Here is a 17210-nt window from a genome sequence, read left to right on the forward strand (position 1 = left end):
CAAAGAATCTAGGAGGAAGTGGTTCCTGGACACCCAGCATCTGCTGTTGTCACCACACTTTGGTGGCCACTCAGGGTTCCGGAGGGGAGGTGTGTCCGTCACTAACAGTTAATGGGGATGGTCACACATGCAAATCCAGTTTTCTATTCCCCTGAAACATGATTGGTCCGGGGACGCACTCTAGAACCGAAAAGAAGAGGTGCCTGGGTGGCTCAGTTGTTAAGCTTCTGCCTTCGGCTCAGGTCATGGTCCCAGGCTCCTGAGCTTGAGCCCTGCATCAGGCTGACTGCTTCCTCTCCCACTCCCCCTGCTTGTGTTCCCTCTCTTGCTGTGTCTCTGTCAAAATCTTTTTTTAAAGAAAGAGAAAACAGGGGCGCCTGGGTGGCTCAATGGGTTAAGCCTCTGCCGTTGTTCGGCTCAGGTCATGGTCTCAGGGTCCTGGGATCGAGCCCCGCATTGGGTTCTCTGCTCTGCAGGGATCCTGCTTCCCTCTCTCTGCCTACCTCTCTGCCTGCTTGTGATCTCGGTCTGTCAAATAAATAAATAAAATCTTTAAAAAAAAAAAAAAAGAGAAAACAGAGTTTTCCTGGAAAACAGCTATTCAGGAGACGGTAGGGCTGAAGTCCAGAGGCCAGTGTCCTCGAAACATGTTCTAAGCTAGTGTTGTCCAACAGAACTTTTTGCAATGATGAAAATATTCCAGGGGCGCCTGAGTTGCTCAGCCAGTTAAGCTTCTGCCCACTGCTCAGGTCATGATCCCGGGGTCCTGGGGTCCAGACCCTGCTGCTGGCTTCCTGCTCAACGGGGAGTCTGCTTCTCCCTCTGCCCCTCCCCCTCATGTGCTCTCTCAAATAAAATCTTAAGAAAATAAATATTCTGTATTTGCACTGTTCAGTTGTGTACCTATAAGCTTCATGTAGCTACAAGTGGCTATTGGTCGTCGGCCTGTGTCTAGAGCTACTGAGGAATCTGGTTCATTTAAATTTTAAATAGCCTCACCCAGCTTGTGGCTAAGGTTTTGTTTTGTTTTCTGGTGACACAGCCCCTTTCTGCCAAAGAGGCTGAGCCCACTTTTTTGCCTGCTTGCAAATCCCAACTAAACAGGCGTGCCTTCCCTTGAAATAAAACTAGAATCAAGAACAGCAATCCAAGTCTCTCCGAGACATCAGGGTATCAGGGACTCCGGGGTAGGCAGAGGAGGGGGTAAGAATACAGGAGGTAAAGAGGTAGAGAAGCCAAGGGGAGGGAGGGGCCAGGAGCGAGGCCCAGCAAGCCCTCACAGTGGACCAAACCTGAGTTTCTTAAATATAGATGTATTTTTCATCTCTGGACACACATCAATCACACCCCCTTCTCCCCTCCCCCTCCCAACTGCAAACCGAGTGGATCAGACACAGCACAGCACACACAGAAGGGCCCCTCCCTTTCACCAAAGCTGGGGGCAGGGCACAGTTTAAGGATGGAAGAGCCTCGAGATAAAAATGAAAAGTTCTAGAACCTAGTGGGATCAGTTCTAGACCAGGGGAAAGGGATCAGGAAGCGGCACAGTGGTAAGGTTCTGGATTCAGCAGCCGGGACTTAGAACCCAGTGGTTTCGTGGTGGCCCTAGGGCTTGGGGCTTGTGGCAGGGGAAGACAGTCAGGTCCAAGACAGTCAGGTCCTCGGCAGGGGGATTCCCTGGAGGGAACAGGAATCTCAACATAGGGAGGAGAGATCAGACTCAGGGAACAAGAGGACGGTCTGGTTCAGAAATGACCAGAAAAGCATCTAGACCAAGACTGCATATTCTCCAACAGGAATGAGAAGCCAAGTGGTTCTGCACCACCACCACCACCCCCCATTGGCCAAAGGACGGAGAAAGAACAGCAGGGGTGGAAGGGTCCTCCAGGCAGAGCCAAACACCCCAGGAAGGGCCAGATCAGAGTAAACAGGGGAGAGCCCTGGTCTGGAGCCTGAGTGCTGGAGTTGAAATGGAGGACCTTCTGCGTTCAGTGAAGTCCCTGAGTGCCCCAGCTTTGGACTTGATTGTCCCATCAGCAGGGAAACCACATGGTTTCCAGAGCCTGCTGGCCCTCAGGCCAGGCCTGAGCATGGCATGGCCTGTGGGCTATAAAAAGGGTTCTAGGAGCCTGTGCCTGGAAGGCAACAGACCAGGTTTCCTAGATCCTCCCGCACCACTGCAGGGAAATGGCAGGTTCCTGGCCCCTGGCCTCCAGGCCAGGTCCGAAGGATTCCAGGGCACAAAGTATGCATTCTGGAACCCAGGAAAGGCACGGCGTTGTGGATTCTGGAGTGTTGGGGATTCCAAGAGCGGAGCTAGAGGGGCTGGAGTGTATGGCGGAGGGGGCAGGGCTGTGGACCCCCAGGAGGATTAGGGATCTGGAGTGGGGTTTAGGAACAGCGCCATTCTGGCCTCGTCCACCCTCTGGACAAGGGCTGCAGGATGGACCGGGAGTGTGGGGCACGGGACTTAGTTGCGCTCCTCGCCCAGGGAGCTAGCAGGGCTGAGGGGCTCGCTGGGAGTGCTGAGCGAGCTGGAGGGCGCCGTGTCCACCGAGCTGCGCTTGCTCCCGCTGGTGGAAGAGGCGCAGGAGGCGCGGCGCGGCCACTCGGGGGCGCGGATGTTGCGCCGGTCCTTGGCGGCCTCCTCGTCCTCGTCGTAGCGCTCCCCGTCTACATCCTGCAGCCCGTCCCGGGGCTCGTCCTCGTCCTCACTCTGGTGCGGGCTCGAGTGTCGCGACAGTGAGGGCGATGGTGGCACCGAGGCCGGCCGTGGGTAGCGGTAGCCCTGAGCCTGCGTTCCGGGGTGTGTGGGCACAAACCCGAGAGTGAGCAGGGGACCCTACGGTCCCCCCCTCACTCCCGACCCCCGCCTGGCCCTTCCCACTCCAGACGCGCCCCCACCCCAGCCGTCTAGCTCCAAGCCCATCAGAGAGATCGGGGTCCACTCACCGCGTCAGCCTCGTGGGGCTCATAGGTGAAGTGCTCTGGAAAGGCCTTGGCCAGCGCCATGTGGCGTGCAGACATGTAGTACTTGGGGAAAAGAACGGGACCGGGTGTCAAGGGACTGGAGCCAGGCCCCGCCCCCGGCAGAGGTAGAAGGGGGCGGACCCCAACCACGCTCCTTATGCTGATGAGCACACCCCGGCGCCTTCCAGACGGCCCCTGCGCCAATCATCCTTTTTTCTGGCTCCACTCCCTAAATAGATAGTTACCTTTTCCGCCACACTGGCTCCACCTGCAAAAGCTGGTTAATTTCTTAAAGAGACCGCTGCTGTTTACAAGTGGAAAGCTGCTGTCTTCCGCACCAGCCTTGGAGGCTGAGGAATCAGAGACCCCGGGCCGGAAACGGCCGATTCACCAGCAAAGGACGTGGGAGGGAGTCCTACCCGGCCTAGGTATTTCCAGTCCAGAAGGTCTGAGAGGCGCTCCGTGCGGTTTCGCTGGATGATGCGCTGCCGCCGGCTCTGCTGGCAGAAGCTGTAGAGGAAGGAGGTGAGCTGCGAGCAGGAATCATCCAGACTGCGGAACCGCCGGTCCAGAATGTAGATGCCTGTGGAGGCCAGGACGGGGGCTCAGAAATCAGACTAACGAAACGTTCATTCTTCCAGGGACTCTCCGGCACCGGGACGCCGCCGCCGCCGCCTCCCCCGGGGACCCAGGAGCCCACCCCTTCCTCCCCCAGGATCCTCTCTGTCTGGGCACCGACCGTAAGCTGAGGGGTCTGCAATGTGTTCCTCCATGAAGCAGCCGAAGCCGGAGAGGTTGGTAGAGATACTGGGGATGCCCATAACCGTGCACTCAGCTGCAGGAAGGCGTGAGAAGGAAGGGCCACTTAGCTTTTGTCTTTGCGGCCTCTTACATCGCAATAAAGCCCCAACAGCTCCCTCTACTGACACCTTGAGCAAATCACTGAGCCCACAAAATCAGGTTGCCCATTAGACTCTCATAGTTTCTCAGAGGGGAAGCTAGGAGGCTCAGAAAAGGGAATTCACTTCTCCCAAGGCTTCAGGATGACGAAGAATCTAGAGTCAGGCGATAGGATGCTGAATTATTAAGTACGGACTCTGTGCCAATTGTAAGGACCTATTTTATATTTTAGCAAGAGGCTTTCATTGAGGTTAAACAAAAACCTTGTTGTTTAACCCTTAAACTGTCCCTGCTCCCCTTCCCACAGGGGATTCACTTAAAAACAAGTCCCAGAAACCAGCTTCAGGTAACAAAGCCCAGATACAAAGGTGGGTCAGGCCAGGTGGAGACATCCGATCAGTGGGGGGATGTATACTGTCTCCCTGGTTACCAAGGAGTATGGGCCCCACCCTTTGGGAGCCTTTTGGGCGCCAATCCCAATCAAGGTTTAATAGGCTGGTTCAAATGTCTACTAGGGTAAATTGTAATTCAGTTGGTCACCTAGCATCACTGTGGAGTTTCCTGTGGGTGTTACAATTTCATTGGTCACCTGTGCGTGGCCAGGCCCGACCGCATGGCCTTTGCCCTTAAAAGCTAGTCTGTGGGGGCGCCTGCGTGGCTCAGTGGGTTAAAGCCTCTGCCTTCAGCTCAGGTCATGATCCCAGGGTCCTGGGATTGAGCCCCTCATCCAGCTCTCTGCTCAGCATGGAGCCTGCTTCCCTTCCTCTCTCTCTGCCTGCCTCTCTGCCTACTTGTGATGTCTGTCTGTCAAATAAATAAATAAAATATTAAAAAAAAAAAAAAGCTAGTCTGTGAAACAGAGAAGGGTCGCCCTTTTTTGTAAGAGATGCATCTCCAAATGTTCGGTTAGATTCTTGATGCTTGGCAAGAAATAAAGCTTTGCTTGACCTTCGCTTTGTATCAGTCTCGCTCCTTTAATCACGGACCCATTATTGGGGCATAACACCAATGTCTACTATTTTCCTTAATCCACACAACCTGGAAGATAGTTTCTTGTGCCAGAGTGTGCTGGTTAATCATAGCTTTGGTCTGTTTTTTGTTTTTTGTTTTTTAAGATTTGACAGACAGAGATCACAAGTAGGCAGAGAGGCAGGCAGCGAGAGAGGTGGAAGCAGGCTCCCCGCTGAGTAGAGAGCCCAAAGCCGGGTTAGATCCCAGGACCCTGGGATTATGACCTGAACCGAAGGCAGAGGCTTTAACCCACTGAGCCACCCAAGCGCTCCTGGTCTGTTTTTTTTGTTGTTGTTTAAGATTTATATATTTACTTAGGGGGCTGCAGTGGTGAGGGGTAGTGGAAGAGGGAGAAAGAGTCCCACACAGACTGCACTAGGTGCAAAGCCTGATGCCGGGCTCGATCTCACGACCCTGCGATCAGGGCTGGAGCTGAAACCAAGTTGGTCACATAATGGACTCAGCCATCCAGGTGCCCCAGCTTCAGTCTATTTTGACAGGAGGTAAGAGAAAGGCTCTCATTACTGCCTTGTTTAATACCCTAAAGAAGCCTGAGAAATGCTTCAAGCGGTTTGTTATAATTCAAACGTAAGTGTTCCTAAAAACCCACATAACCTGCAAACACAGGCTCCAGAGATAACAGGGCTTATGGGGAAAAACAGGGTTGGGGCCAAGCACACAAAACCTCAGCATCACTGAAATCATGACAGAAATAAAGCTAGTAAAATGATCATCCTAATTCTCATGCAAGCACAGTTTGAGAGATTTGTTAAATTACTCATAAATTAAGAAATACTACAGCAAATGTGATTATTTCCTTAGCCTGAAAAACATGAAGGTAACTCGATTGAAAAATTATGAGGCAGGGTTGAATTTGGGGCTACACCAGAATGTCCAGAAGGGAGGGAGAACTGCAAATAAGGTATAAGTTCAAGACCGTGTCTCTAAGGGCACCTGGGTGGCTAAGTGGGTTAAAGCCTCTGCTTTCAGCTAAGTTCATGATCCCAGGGTCCTGGGATCGAGCCCTGCATCGGGCTCTCTGCTCGGCGGGGAGCCTGCTTCCCCCACCCCCACCCCCCCCCTGCCCCCCGGCCACCTTGTGATCTCCGTCTGTCAAAAAAAAAAATAATCTTAAAAAAAAAAAAAAAAAAGACCGTGTCTCTAAACAGAGCCAACCCCTACCTCAAGACGGAAGGTGAAGCTAACCGGCCCTGAAGTCAGGGCCTCTCCCTCTCTCAGGGAGAGCCCTGACCACATTCCATGGGAGAACTATGCATTCAGCTGTTGCTATCTGGGGGGCCAAATGTCAGCCAATGTGGGGAAATCACGTGTGACCTCTAATTACATATCACGTGAGCTGTGTCCCCAAAACACATTCTGTAGCCAAAGAGACTGTTACCATCGTCCCTGTTTTGCAAAGGAGAGCTTGGGGCACAGAAAGGGGCAAGTACTCCATCATTCATGCCTGATCGGACCAGAAGCCCACCACCATGCCACACTTACCCGGTGTGTAGCCCCAAGGCTCATAGTAGGAGGGGAAGACCCCAAGATGGCAGCCACGGACAAATTCCTCATAATCCACGGGGAGCAGGGGGCTCGTGGAGGAGAGGAACTCTGGGTGGAAAATCACCTACCAGTGAGAAAAGAAGAGCTCAGCCCAAGCGCCTTATTTGGCTCCTCCCTGGGATCCTGGAGTGGCCCGGAGAGAGTGAAAAACTTGTCTAAAGTCACACAAGTCAGTGGGACGACAAAGCTCTGAATCTAAGTGTCTGCTTAAAGAGCTAAGGTCCTTTCTAAATACAGCAATCCTTGGTCAAACTAGGGGAAAGGGAGAATGGGAGGCCCAGGCTCCCCCTACACCCACCCCACCCCACCACGGTTAACCCACCCCGACCGTTGCCCTTACCTTGACCCTGTCGGCACTACTATTGAAGAGCCCGATTCGGCGGATGGTGGTCAGGATAGGGTCCGAGGAGTCGTCCAGCATGTTGTGGGTGCACACGGGGGGGAAAGACTGCCGCTGCAGGGGCCACAAGTGGGATGGGGGTCAGAGAAGGGACGGGGGCTCCCGAGTTCCCTACGAGCCATGCTGACCCTGGGGAGACCACAGTTCCCACCAGGCTGTGGGAACCACAAGGCCAAGGAATGAGGAGTCGTAGATTTCCTATCTGGCTCTATCTGTAAAGGTCCGCTTTTCCCTTTAATCACCATGAGCTGCAAATAAACTAAAACTCCCAGCGGCCTTTGGGGCGAAGCCAGCGTTCACACGCCTCACGGACTGTGGGAGTTGTAGTTACTCTGTCCTGCACTCTTTGCTCTGTCATCAAAGAAACCCAAAGGCAGTAAAACTCCCCTCCATCAATGGGGCAGAGACTTTGCCAATATGGTAGCAAGCTCCAGGGGCTGCTGGAAGTTGCAGGGGTTTTTTTGTTTTGGTTTTGTTGTTTTGAGAGAGAGAGAAAGAGGGAGAGAGTGTGTGTCTCAAGCAGGCTCCATGCCCACCACAGAGCCCGATGCTCTCCAAGTTCCCTTTACTCTCTATCCTGTACTTCCCTCCATCCCCACTCTCAACCGGGGCCCAGAAAACCACAATTCCAGAGTCACTGGGAGAGGCCAGAGCGAGGAACTTCCATGGGGTGCTGGGACAGATAGATATGGGTCTCTCTTCCATCTTATGAAAAGTTCTACTCACCTTCAGTTGGCCTCCAGGGGCTACAAGAAACTACAACTCCCAGCAGCCCCATGGCAGATACATCCTCAGGGAGGCCAACTGCCTAGGACTATTGGAAACTGTAGTCTGGCCAAAAGCACATCACACCGTATTTTGGCTTATCTAGGTTTCCATTCCCCAGGAAATGGTTCACCAACCCTGAGCGCAGGTACCAAAGATTCCTGACTCCAGAGAAGAAAAGAACTCTACCTCCCCAAAGCCTCTGGAGCTAGGAAAGACTCTGTGAAGGAGGAGCTGCTGGGAGCTGTAGTTCTCTTTCTGTTCCTGGCACATTCTACTACTGTTTCCCATCTGCCTAATTGCATTAACCTCAGGAATCTAAAGAATCAAGAACTCCCAGGCATGTCTGGGGAAAAGGACACCGCCAGCGGGATGAGAAAAGCAGCGAGTGCTGAGAGCTTTCAGTGTTCTTCCAGTAATGACAAGCATTTTAGCGGACTGTCGGGCTCTAATGAGTATGCCGCTGGAGTGCCCAAGACCCGGGGACAGCAGGAACTTGTAGTTCTCCTTCTGTGGCTGGGTTGGCTTGTCCTTTGACCCCAGGGACTCAAAGAAAGTAAAACTCAAAAAAAGAAAGCAAAACAAAATACAAAACAAAAACAAAAACAAAAAAAGGAAAGAGAGAGAAAGAAAGAAAGGAAAGAAGGAAGAGGGGCATCTGAGTGGCTCAGTGGGTTAAGCCTCTGCCTTCAACTCAGGTCATGATCTCAGGGTCCTGGGATCGAGCCCCACATCAGGCTCGCTGTTTGGCAGGGAGCCTGCTTCCCCCTCTCTCTCTGCCTGCCTCTCTGCCTGCTTGTGATCTCTCTCTCAGTCAAATAAATTAAATAAATAAATAAATAAATAAAATCTCAAATAAATAAATTAAAATAAATAAAGAAAACTTCAACTTCCAGCAGAACTGTAGCCGAATAAGCCATGGGAAAACAGGCTGCCCTCAGGAAACGGAAGGCCTACCAGTTAGCTCCCACCTTTGGTGGACCTGGGAATGGATTCCCCCCAACAGGCCTGCCAGCTCTGGGTTGAGGGGTCCCAACCATACCTGCGTGGCGAAGATGGCTCTCTTCATCATGGTGAAGTCCTCCTTGTCCAGCATCTTGTTCATGTCTGGGAGGCTCCCCCTGCAAGGTGAGCAGCACATGCGTCTGGGAATCAGGGCTGAGGAGGGCAGTGAGAGCCCAGAGGATGCAGGGCTGGGGGCGGGGCACTCACACCAGCAAGGATTCGTAAAGCTTCCTTCCAAACTTCTCTTTCACGGTGTTGGCCGTATCCCTGGAAGGAGCAAAGCCACAGCGTCACATGCACACACATCAGCTGCTGTATGTTGTTAGGTCCCTGGAGCGGCTGGAAAACCGAGGTCTGAGCAGAGGGGCCCTGGGGATTCTGAGCTGGAGGATGGGGGCTGGGAAATGGGCCCTGGATGGCTTGAATCCCTTGTGACTTGCATCAGCTGTGTGGCAAGGGACAGGTGGCCTTCCCTCTCTGACTTTAGTGACTCAGACGGGGATAAAAATAGAACCAACCTCATAGGTTTGCAGTGAAAACTTGACAAACTCATGACAAAAAGTGCACAGTGCCTGGCACACGGTGAGCCTTCCAGAAATGTCAGCTATTTTTAGGACTTGCACTAGTCCTGGCTGTGGTAATGCTAAGCCCCATTTTATAAAGTGGGAAAATTATGTTCTGAGAGAGGAAACCTGAGGTACACGAGGGAAGCTAGTAATTAGTGACACCTTACAGACTCATCGACATTCCTCGGCTCATAATCCTCTCATAGCTCAGGCCTCATTTCCTACCCCATCTCCCTACAGCACACTGCTCCAGCACCACTGGTCTCCTTGTGGTTTCTCAAACACACCACAGGGCCTTTGCATCTGCTGTTCCTCTGCCTGAAATGCTATTCCCCAAACACACACAGGGCTCCCCCCTCATTTCCTATTGGTCTCTACCCAATGGCACTTTGTCAGTGTGGCCTGTCCTGACAACTCCGTGTCCTGTCTCATATTCCAGTCCTGCTTTATTTTCTTGCCAGAGTACTTCCTTTTTTTTTTTTTTTTTACTCCCACTTTTCTTTTTGAAAGATTTTAAGTTATCTCTACACCTCATATGGGGTTTGAACTCACAACCTTAAGATCAACTCCTGGCTGTGTGGTCACACTCATCCTCCCTGAAACTCCTTACTGGCCCTGAACTGGGGGCCTCTCAAGCAAGCGACTTTCCTAAGAACTGGTGGGGTGAGCTGCTTGTGTTCCAAAGTACAAAACTGAGCTTCCTGAAGCACAAAACTGGGAGTGGGAATGGCAGGGCTCCTGGGCCCAGGGCTGCTGACCAGAGCTGCTTGCGCACAGCCTGGCCCTTGAGGGTTTCCACGTTGAAATTGTTGGTCCGAGCCGGCATGATGAAGAAGGCGACCACTGTCTGCTCGCTGCCATTCACCTGGGCAGAGGAAAAGACGTGGGGGTGGGGAAGGGGGTCAGGATCACCTGGGAGAAGGCTAAGGCCACCTACCCTTTACCACCCATCAAGACCACTCTGGCCCCACCATGCCCCTTCCTGTCCAGGAAACTGAAGTTACCATCCCCAAGGGGACTCCGGTCTGCCATCCGGGTCTTGACACTTCCCCTCCATACATGGGTTTCTCCCATCCCCCCCCACAGTTATGTCTTTATTTCTTTGTCCTCTTTCCGTGTCCTCACACACAGCCTGGGCCTTACTCTGAGCAGATAGTTGAGTCGGGCCAAGGCCTCTAGGAAGACGTCGGCCCCCTTGTTAGAGAATTCATAGCGGCCAGCGATAAAGAAATACAAGGTCTTGTCCAAGTTGAAGTCCAGGTGCCTAAAAAAGCCACAAGGCAGGGTGAAGCCAAAGGTGGAGACCCTCTAGCCCTGACCTTAAAACTACAAACCCCAGCAGCTACAGGGGCAAAGAGCCTCTTAGCCAGAGCAGAGGCATCATGGGGATTCCTGAGAATTGTGGTTCTCCTCTGCTTGGATGGGGGTCAGTCCCTCAATACTTAGCCACTGTTCTGGAGCTCAGGAGCTCAAGAGGCTGAGCCGCCAGCTGTATGCTCAGGACATGGGCTCCCAACCCTCTCCTCTCTCAAGACCTGGGTATCTGGTCCACATACCCATAAAAATGGCCCCGCACAAACTCCTGGATCCGAGCCTTGCTCTGAGCATGGAGGTTCTGGAACTCATGCATGGCGGAGAACTTCTTCACATTCAGCCCATTGGGCGTCACAATATCTGGGGTGAGGGGAGAAGGTCCACGTTTTAGATCTTCATTTATTCATTCTGATCAGCTGGCTGAATGAATAAACAAAGGAAAGACTCCTTTCCCTGAACAATGTCTCTGCTTTAGTAGCTCCTCTGGGAGCTCCCATGGTGACCCAGCTGCCCTGCCACTCGGGATGCCTTCTTGCCCAAAGTTACTTGCATAGGTTCACAAGCACAACTACAAATCCCAGCAGCCCCCCACAAATGGCTAAGCCCCCACAAAGAAATGATCTACCCTGGGGTCTCTGGGAGTTGTAGTAATTTTGTTGCCCCTAGTCCACCCTGCTCTGAGAATGATTTAAACATCCCCATTCCTGCTTCTCCAGAACATACCTTCAACCTTCAAGCCTTTCTTAGGGTCCCAACCATTTCCTATCCTCATAGAAATTAAAGCATGTCAATGAAAAATTATAACCCCACCTGCTCCTGGTGCAAAATTTCAGGAGGCTCAGGAGCTGACTAGCCTAGGGCCTTCTGGGAATTGTAGTTCTCACAATACACCCGTTGAGAATGGGTACCATAACTCATGAAGATTAACTGGTTCCAACACTGTTCTTCTCAAAATCCAAACCCAGTGAAACTCCCTTCCCTGTCAGAAGACCAATATCTACATTAGCCAATAAAACAACTTTACCATTTTGAAATTCATGTCAAAGAAACGACACCTCCCATAAATCTCTAGGGCGTTGGGTGAGGCAGCTTCATATTCGGGTCACCAATTTAGGGTCCCCTGGGAGGTGTAGTTCTTTGCTCTCTACAGTTAAGAAAAACTGGTCCAGGCCTTAGCACAGACCACCTCATTCATGTCTAGGGACCCCAGCCTATACCCTACCTGGTTTCCTCTTGAGTAGGTGCTGAGCCTCGATGGCGGTAATCTGGGACACAGTAGTAAAGACGTGCGCACAGTGGGCCGCTGCCCGCTCCATGCAATAGCGGTGATAGATCTGCCTCTCACCTGCTTCCTTATCCACATTGAACTAGATGGGAAGGGAAGGCAGTCAGGGCCAAGAACTGGGGAGAAGACTGGAGGTCTGGGGTAGTTGAGGCCGGAAGGTGAACTCCTCCTGGGTCTGATGGGGGATGGGGCTGAGGACTTGGACTCCAGAAAGGAGTCCCGCTGGACTCCTTGATTCCCCCTGGGCCATCCTGAAACACTGGGAGCCCCCCTGTGCCACAGTCCCGGCTCACGTTCTCCAGGTTGTTGTAGAAGTCCACGGCACCCGCACACAGGTATCGTCCCAGGAGCGTGGCGTGGGTGGTGAAGATTGTCGCCACAGGCAGCCGCCGGGCCCGGCACAGGCAGAGTCCGATGCCCGCCAGCCACTCGTGGAAGTGTGCAACCACATGTGGCTTCTCCTCGTTCTGGGCCAGGAACTATGGGGCAACAGGAACGGGGCCACTGTGTCTCCATATGTGTCGTGTAGGCAATTGACAATCCCCCAAGGTGGACGAGGAAGCAGGGGAGAGCTATCACCACTCCTGCACAGGATGGATGGTCACCCACTGCCATACCCCTAGAATAAGGAACTGTAAATCCTTGAGACAGACCAGCTGACCCCATCCCCAAAGGCTAATGGAAATTTGGGGTGGGGGTTGGCCAACCTTCTAAGACCCAGCAGGGCTGAATTGGAAAGCAGCCCAAGTCCTGGATGCAATTCCTGGAGACTCTATCTCAGTCAAGAGTAGAGCTGTACCCGGTACTGGCTAAAGGACTACAACTCCCAGAATGCCCTAGGAGTAACCAGTTCCTAGACTGTTTACCCTGGGGCATGAGAAGTGAAGTTTCTGGAGCCTTTTAAAACCGAAAATGGGGTCAGAACCAGCATTCCTGGTTCTCATATACGCTGGAGATCCCCCAAAACATCCAGGGTCTCATCTGAGAGCTAAGTGCAGCCACTATCAGACTAGAGAACTACAACTCCCAGAATTCCCTGGTACAAACCCTCCACAAGGGCCCAGCGGGGACCCCCTAAAGCTAACAGCTCAAAAAAGTCCCCCACCCAGCCACCCCCTAGCCAGGGGCTGATGACCATTGTAGTCTGGGGCCAGAGTCGGAAGGAGTGACTTGGGGACAGGAAATGGGACCTACCTCACCCAAGAACCAGGTGGTGAGGAAGCCAAAAAGGACAGCGTCATTGGCCTCCCGGTCGTACCAGGGCACCCCAATGTTGCAGGTGTCCCAGAGCTCCCCCTTCCAGCGCTCCAGGGCCCAGGCTGAGGCCCCCACATCCAGGAGCACCACCAATGGGCTCCCCTCGATCAGCCAGCGACCGAAGTACACCTGGGGGTGGGGTGGGGGGTGGGCGGGTGGAGGTGGGTGTCAAGGGAAGGCTCAGGGCTGCAGCCAGAGGTCACTGGGCTCAGCACCTGTGGCTCTCCCATCCGCAGCTCTTCCACCCTGTCTCTATATCTGCTGCTGATTTCTAACCCGCTGCCTCATTTCTCTATGTGCTGTTAGTTATTCCCACCATGATCTTTTTTTTTTTTTTTAATTTTATTTATTTATTCGACAGAGAGAGAGAGAGAGATCACAAGCAGGCAGAGAGGCAGGCAGAGAGAGAGGGGGAAGCAGGCTCCCTGCTGGAACAGAGAGCCCGATGCGGGGCTCTATCCCAGGACCCTGAGATCATGACCTGAGCCAAAGGCAGAGGCCTAAACCACTGAGCCACCCAGGTGCCCCCACCAGGATCTTTTCCCATCTGTTACACTTATCCTGTTCCTTGCTTAGTTCTGTAACCACTACCCTGCTCCTATCCACTGCCCCCTTTCTCTACCTATAACCGTGCATTTTATACCTCCTTCCTCTGTGCCTCCACTGCCTTGTTTTTTCATTTTTATTATGTCTCCAACCTGCTGCCTTGTTTCCATGTTTCCTGCCACTTCTCTCTTGCCACCCCTCACACTGCTCTCTCCCGTGATCTCTTCCTTCTGCTGCAAATTCCTTCCACTGGATGCTTCTTTTCCTGTCCTCCCCGCCCTCTTTCTTCCACCCACTGCCTGACGTCTGAGCCTGTCACCCTAAGTTTGTCACCTACTGCCTCCTTACTCTGCCCTGAGGCCCGTTTCGTACTCTGCCAGCTGCCCTTTCTAACACCAGTTGCCCTCTTTCCTCCCCGAGGGGCTGCATTTTTTCCGCCCCTGCCACGCTGCTCAGGTCGGCGGCTGCTTTTCCTCCCGAGATGACGGCCTAGGTTCTGGGCCTGCTGCCATGGCCCTGTGCAGGCCAGCAAGCAGTCAAATACCTCCCCGACCTGGCTTTTCCCAGCCTGGGGAGCCGGACTCTGATGCCCTGCCCCTCCCCCTGCCAGCTGTTGCCTGCCCTTTCGCTGGGGTGGGGGGCTATTCTTAGGCCCCCAGCACGTGGGGAGCAGCTGCCATGGGGGATGGCTGGGCTGTCCTAGGGTTCCTTAGGGACACGGCCCAGCCTGACTGGACTCCAGACCCCACCCCAAGCCAGAGGCTGTGAATGAATGCAGGCACCACTGTACTTTTTCCCTCCCACACCCCAACCTGTCATGAGATTGAGACCGGCTACGTCTTGGGCATCTCTGTGGATGGCAGCCATCTCCCTGTGCTCATTCTTCAGTCCTCATCTGGGACTCTAGGACGAGATCTCCCCTCCTAGCTTTAATTCCTGGCTCTGCCCCTCTGAACTGGCTGCCCCACCCCTACCCCCCTGGGTCTGCTCACCTAGCTCTCTTTTCTCTTTGCTAGTACTCCATCTTCTTCTCCCTTCCAAGTCCTTCTCCCTGAAACATCCATGGGCTGTTTTTCTTCTTCTCTCTCCTTATTGCTCTAGCCCCTGGTGCTATCACCACCTTTTGGGACGCTCAGTCTCTCTCCCTTGGAGAGGTCTCTCTCTCCACCTCATTGCAAGCTCGACTGTTTATTGACAACGATCGCCTCGATCACAGTATCTCATAACACAGAAGCCAGGAACTGGCCTGAAGACTTTATTAACTACTGCATCCTCCCCAAAACCGTACAAGGTAGGAGCTATTAACATGTTTATTAGCCAACGTCACAGAGGCAGAGGGTAGAGAAAGTGACTTTGAACTTCAGGCTCCCCTACTCTGGCACTCCTGCCTCACCCCACGCCCACCTGCCCTGGGTTCTATCTGGCCGGCTGTCTTTCTACCTGGGTCTTTTTCTCTCTGTGGGTCTGACGATCTTGGCCTCTAGGAACTGTCTCTCAGTCTATCTTGTACCTGCTGTCTGTCTGTCCGTTCACCAATGTCTTATAGCTGGGGGCTCACCGACCCATTTCACAGCATCTTGCATCTGTCTGAGTGTCTGTTAACCTTCCCTTCCCTCCTTTATGTCTGCCTGAGAAAGTACTGGGTCATCCTGTGTTTCTGTCCATGCCTCTCTCTCCCCTGACCAGGGGCGATCCTCCCTCCCCAGCCATCCCTTCACCATCCACGGCGCCTGCCCTAACTCTGGGTGCCCACCTCCCTACCCTTAGCCAGGCCATGTCCTACCTTGCAGCCCTTGCTGTTCATGGAGTCCAGTGTCCTCTTCAGAGCCAGGGTTGGGGGGTCAAGCAGCTCCACCTGGGTCCTCACGCCCTGCTCCGTGTAAGGTCCCACCAGGTAGTAGTTGTCACCCCACTCATCTCCCGTCACCTTTGCCTTCGTCTGCAGCACCGTGTAGATGCCACCCACTGTGGGCCCAAGTGTGTGAGGGCAGGTCCCAGCCGAGGTCCACAGGTCTGGGACCTGGGGTGGGGGGCATGGGACGTGCTAGGGCCCTGGACTTCCTTAGAGGCTTAGAGGGAGGAAGGGACTAGAAGCCCATTATTTCTGAGTCAGAGAGAATGTGATAGGAGTTCAAGGGCAGTACTCCCGGGTCAAAGGGAGAACGGGGCTCAGGCTATACTTCTGAGTCTGACAGGAAAGGGCTAGGGACCCGGGCTCCTGGGTCCTAAGGGAATTAGGGGCTGGGGTCCCAAGGATGACAGGAGCTGACAAGGATTAGCAGGACCCAGGTTCCCGAGTTCCCAGCTTACAGGAACTGGGTTTAAATTCTCAAGTCAGGCTCTAGGTCACAGCGGGGGAGACACTCTTCATGACCCTATTCAGATTCCCACAGTTGCCTAAGAGAAGGCTGAATTGTCATTCCGTGCCCCCCAGGGGCTCTGCTGACCTGTCCCCTAGTCTTCTCTCCCCAACTGAGAACACGCATGCAGGACCCTGCGCCTCCCATGACCACTCCAGACCCAGGAGTCTGGGCTCTTGGGCTCCTTAACTACGGGAGCCTGGGCCCTGGTGATACATGGCTCCCAGTTTGAGGGCTGCCTGCCATGGTGTAAGACCAGGTCCCATTCTCTCCCAAGACGGGACAAAGCCAACCCCAGCTCCCTCCAGCCCAGCTGGTTTTCCAAACTCAGAACTTCAGGCCCCGCAGAAATCTAGGCCCCCAGCCACTCCCATCCTTGGGCCCAGCCCCTGACCAACTTAGGACTTCCCAGCCTTCCCTCATTCCAGTACGCATGTGTCTGAGGCCCCAGGCTCCTCTACTCACACCCTATAGCTCACACCCTCCGCTCCCTTCAGAGCCTAGGCATTCAGACCCCAACTCTCTCCCACCCTAAGACCTAAGAATTAGAGTCTGTAGCCCCTCTCATCTTTACTCTCAAGTGCCACCAGGACTCCTGCATCCTATCTTCCAGTTGGCTCTCTCCCAAATCCGGAGTTATATCCCCAGACTCCTCTGCCCTGGGACGCGGGTCTGAAACCCAGCCACTTCCCCGGTTTGCACTAGGAAGTGCCAACCAGCTCCCCACCTCCCCGCCCATCTCCTTCCCTGTTCAGGACCCAGGTCTCTGGTCCCTCAGAAATTTCCCTCCAGGACCTAGGAACCTTTCATTTTAGCCCCCTCTTCCCTATGACCCTTTCGTTTTAACAGCGAGGCGGCACATCCCTACCCCGCCAGGGTCCAGAAGACATACCCCGGCCTCTCCCCAAGGACACAGGAGTCATAGGCTCCAGAATCCAAGAGTCGTGCCCTGTAGTCTTGTCCCCCTATTACTCAAGAGTTTCAGCCCCCATCCCCGATTGCCCTCCTCGTCCGCGACCCACCGCCTGGCGTGCTCACCCTTGTTGGCCACCTCCCAGGCCACCTCGAAGAGCACTGTGTCCTCCAGGTCGAATTCATCTTCCCAATCTTCCAGTCCTGGCAGGGAGGACATGGACAAAGTGCGACTTAGAGGCATGGCTGACGCGTGAAGGGGGCTCCAGGGGCCACAGGTGGGGGCTCCAGAGGTGTCTGGGGAATGCAAAGGGCAGGGCGCGGGGCCAGGTAGCTAGTGCCCAACGGGAAGA

General features: G+C 53.7%; 1 protein-coding gene across 2 annotated transcripts; it reads right to left on the reverse strand.

The window, feature by feature from the left end:
• Window positions 1-1293: 1293 nt before the first annotated feature.
• GYS1 (glycogen synthase 1) lies at window positions 1294-17101 on the reverse strand. Of its 2 annotated transcripts, XM_032838916.1 has the most exons (16): window positions 16984-17101; window positions 15369-15550; window positions 12977-13168; window positions 12076-12261; window positions 11720-11864; window positions 10740-10857; window positions 10327-10447; window positions 9942-10048; window positions 8825-8884; window positions 8655-8733; window positions 6788-6901; window positions 6385-6511; window positions 3710-3805; window positions 3390-3553; window positions 2953-3033; window positions 1294-2794 (listed from the first exon to the last, which is right to left on the reverse strand). In XM_032838916.1, exons 1-16 carry the CDS (start codon window positions 17099-17101, stop codon window positions 2471-2473), a joined length of 2214 nt encoding a protein of 737 aa, XP_032694807.1. In that variant the 3' UTR covers window positions 1294-2470. The 2 variants fall into 2 exon arrangements, with proteins under 2 accessions (XP_032694807.1, XP_032694808.1); XM_032838917.1 differs by lacking the exon at window positions 15369-15550 and having other exon boundaries at window positions 16984-17043.
• Between the last annotated feature and the right edge of the window lie 109 nt (window positions 17102-17210).

This window comes from Lontra canadensis, unplaced genomic scaffold (assembly GCF_010015895.1).
Source record: "Lontra canadensis isolate GAN:19392208 unplaced genomic scaffold, GSC_riverotter_1.0 scaffold107, whole genome shotgun sequence".
Taxonomy (NCBI): domain Eukaryota; kingdom Metazoa; phylum Chordata; class Mammalia; order Carnivora; family Mustelidae; genus Lontra; species Lontra canadensis.

What these genes read in the sequence shown, in the direction of transcription:
- GYS1 (XM_032838916.1), bottom strand. Translation starts at nt 17,101, where the DNA reads ATGCCTCTAAGTCGCACTTTGTCCATGTCCTCCCTGCCAGGACTGGAA. An exon ending in GACTCAACTATCTGCTCAGA is followed by an intron (nt 10,049 to 10,326) that starts GTAAGGCCCAGG and finishes TCCTCTGCCCAG; the next exon opens with GTGAATGGCAGCGAGCAGAC. An exon ending in CTTTACGAATCCTTGCTGGT is followed by an intron (nt 8,734 to 8,824) that starts GTGAGTGCCCCG and finishes CTCACCTTGCAG; the next exon opens with GGGGAGCCTCCCAGACATGA.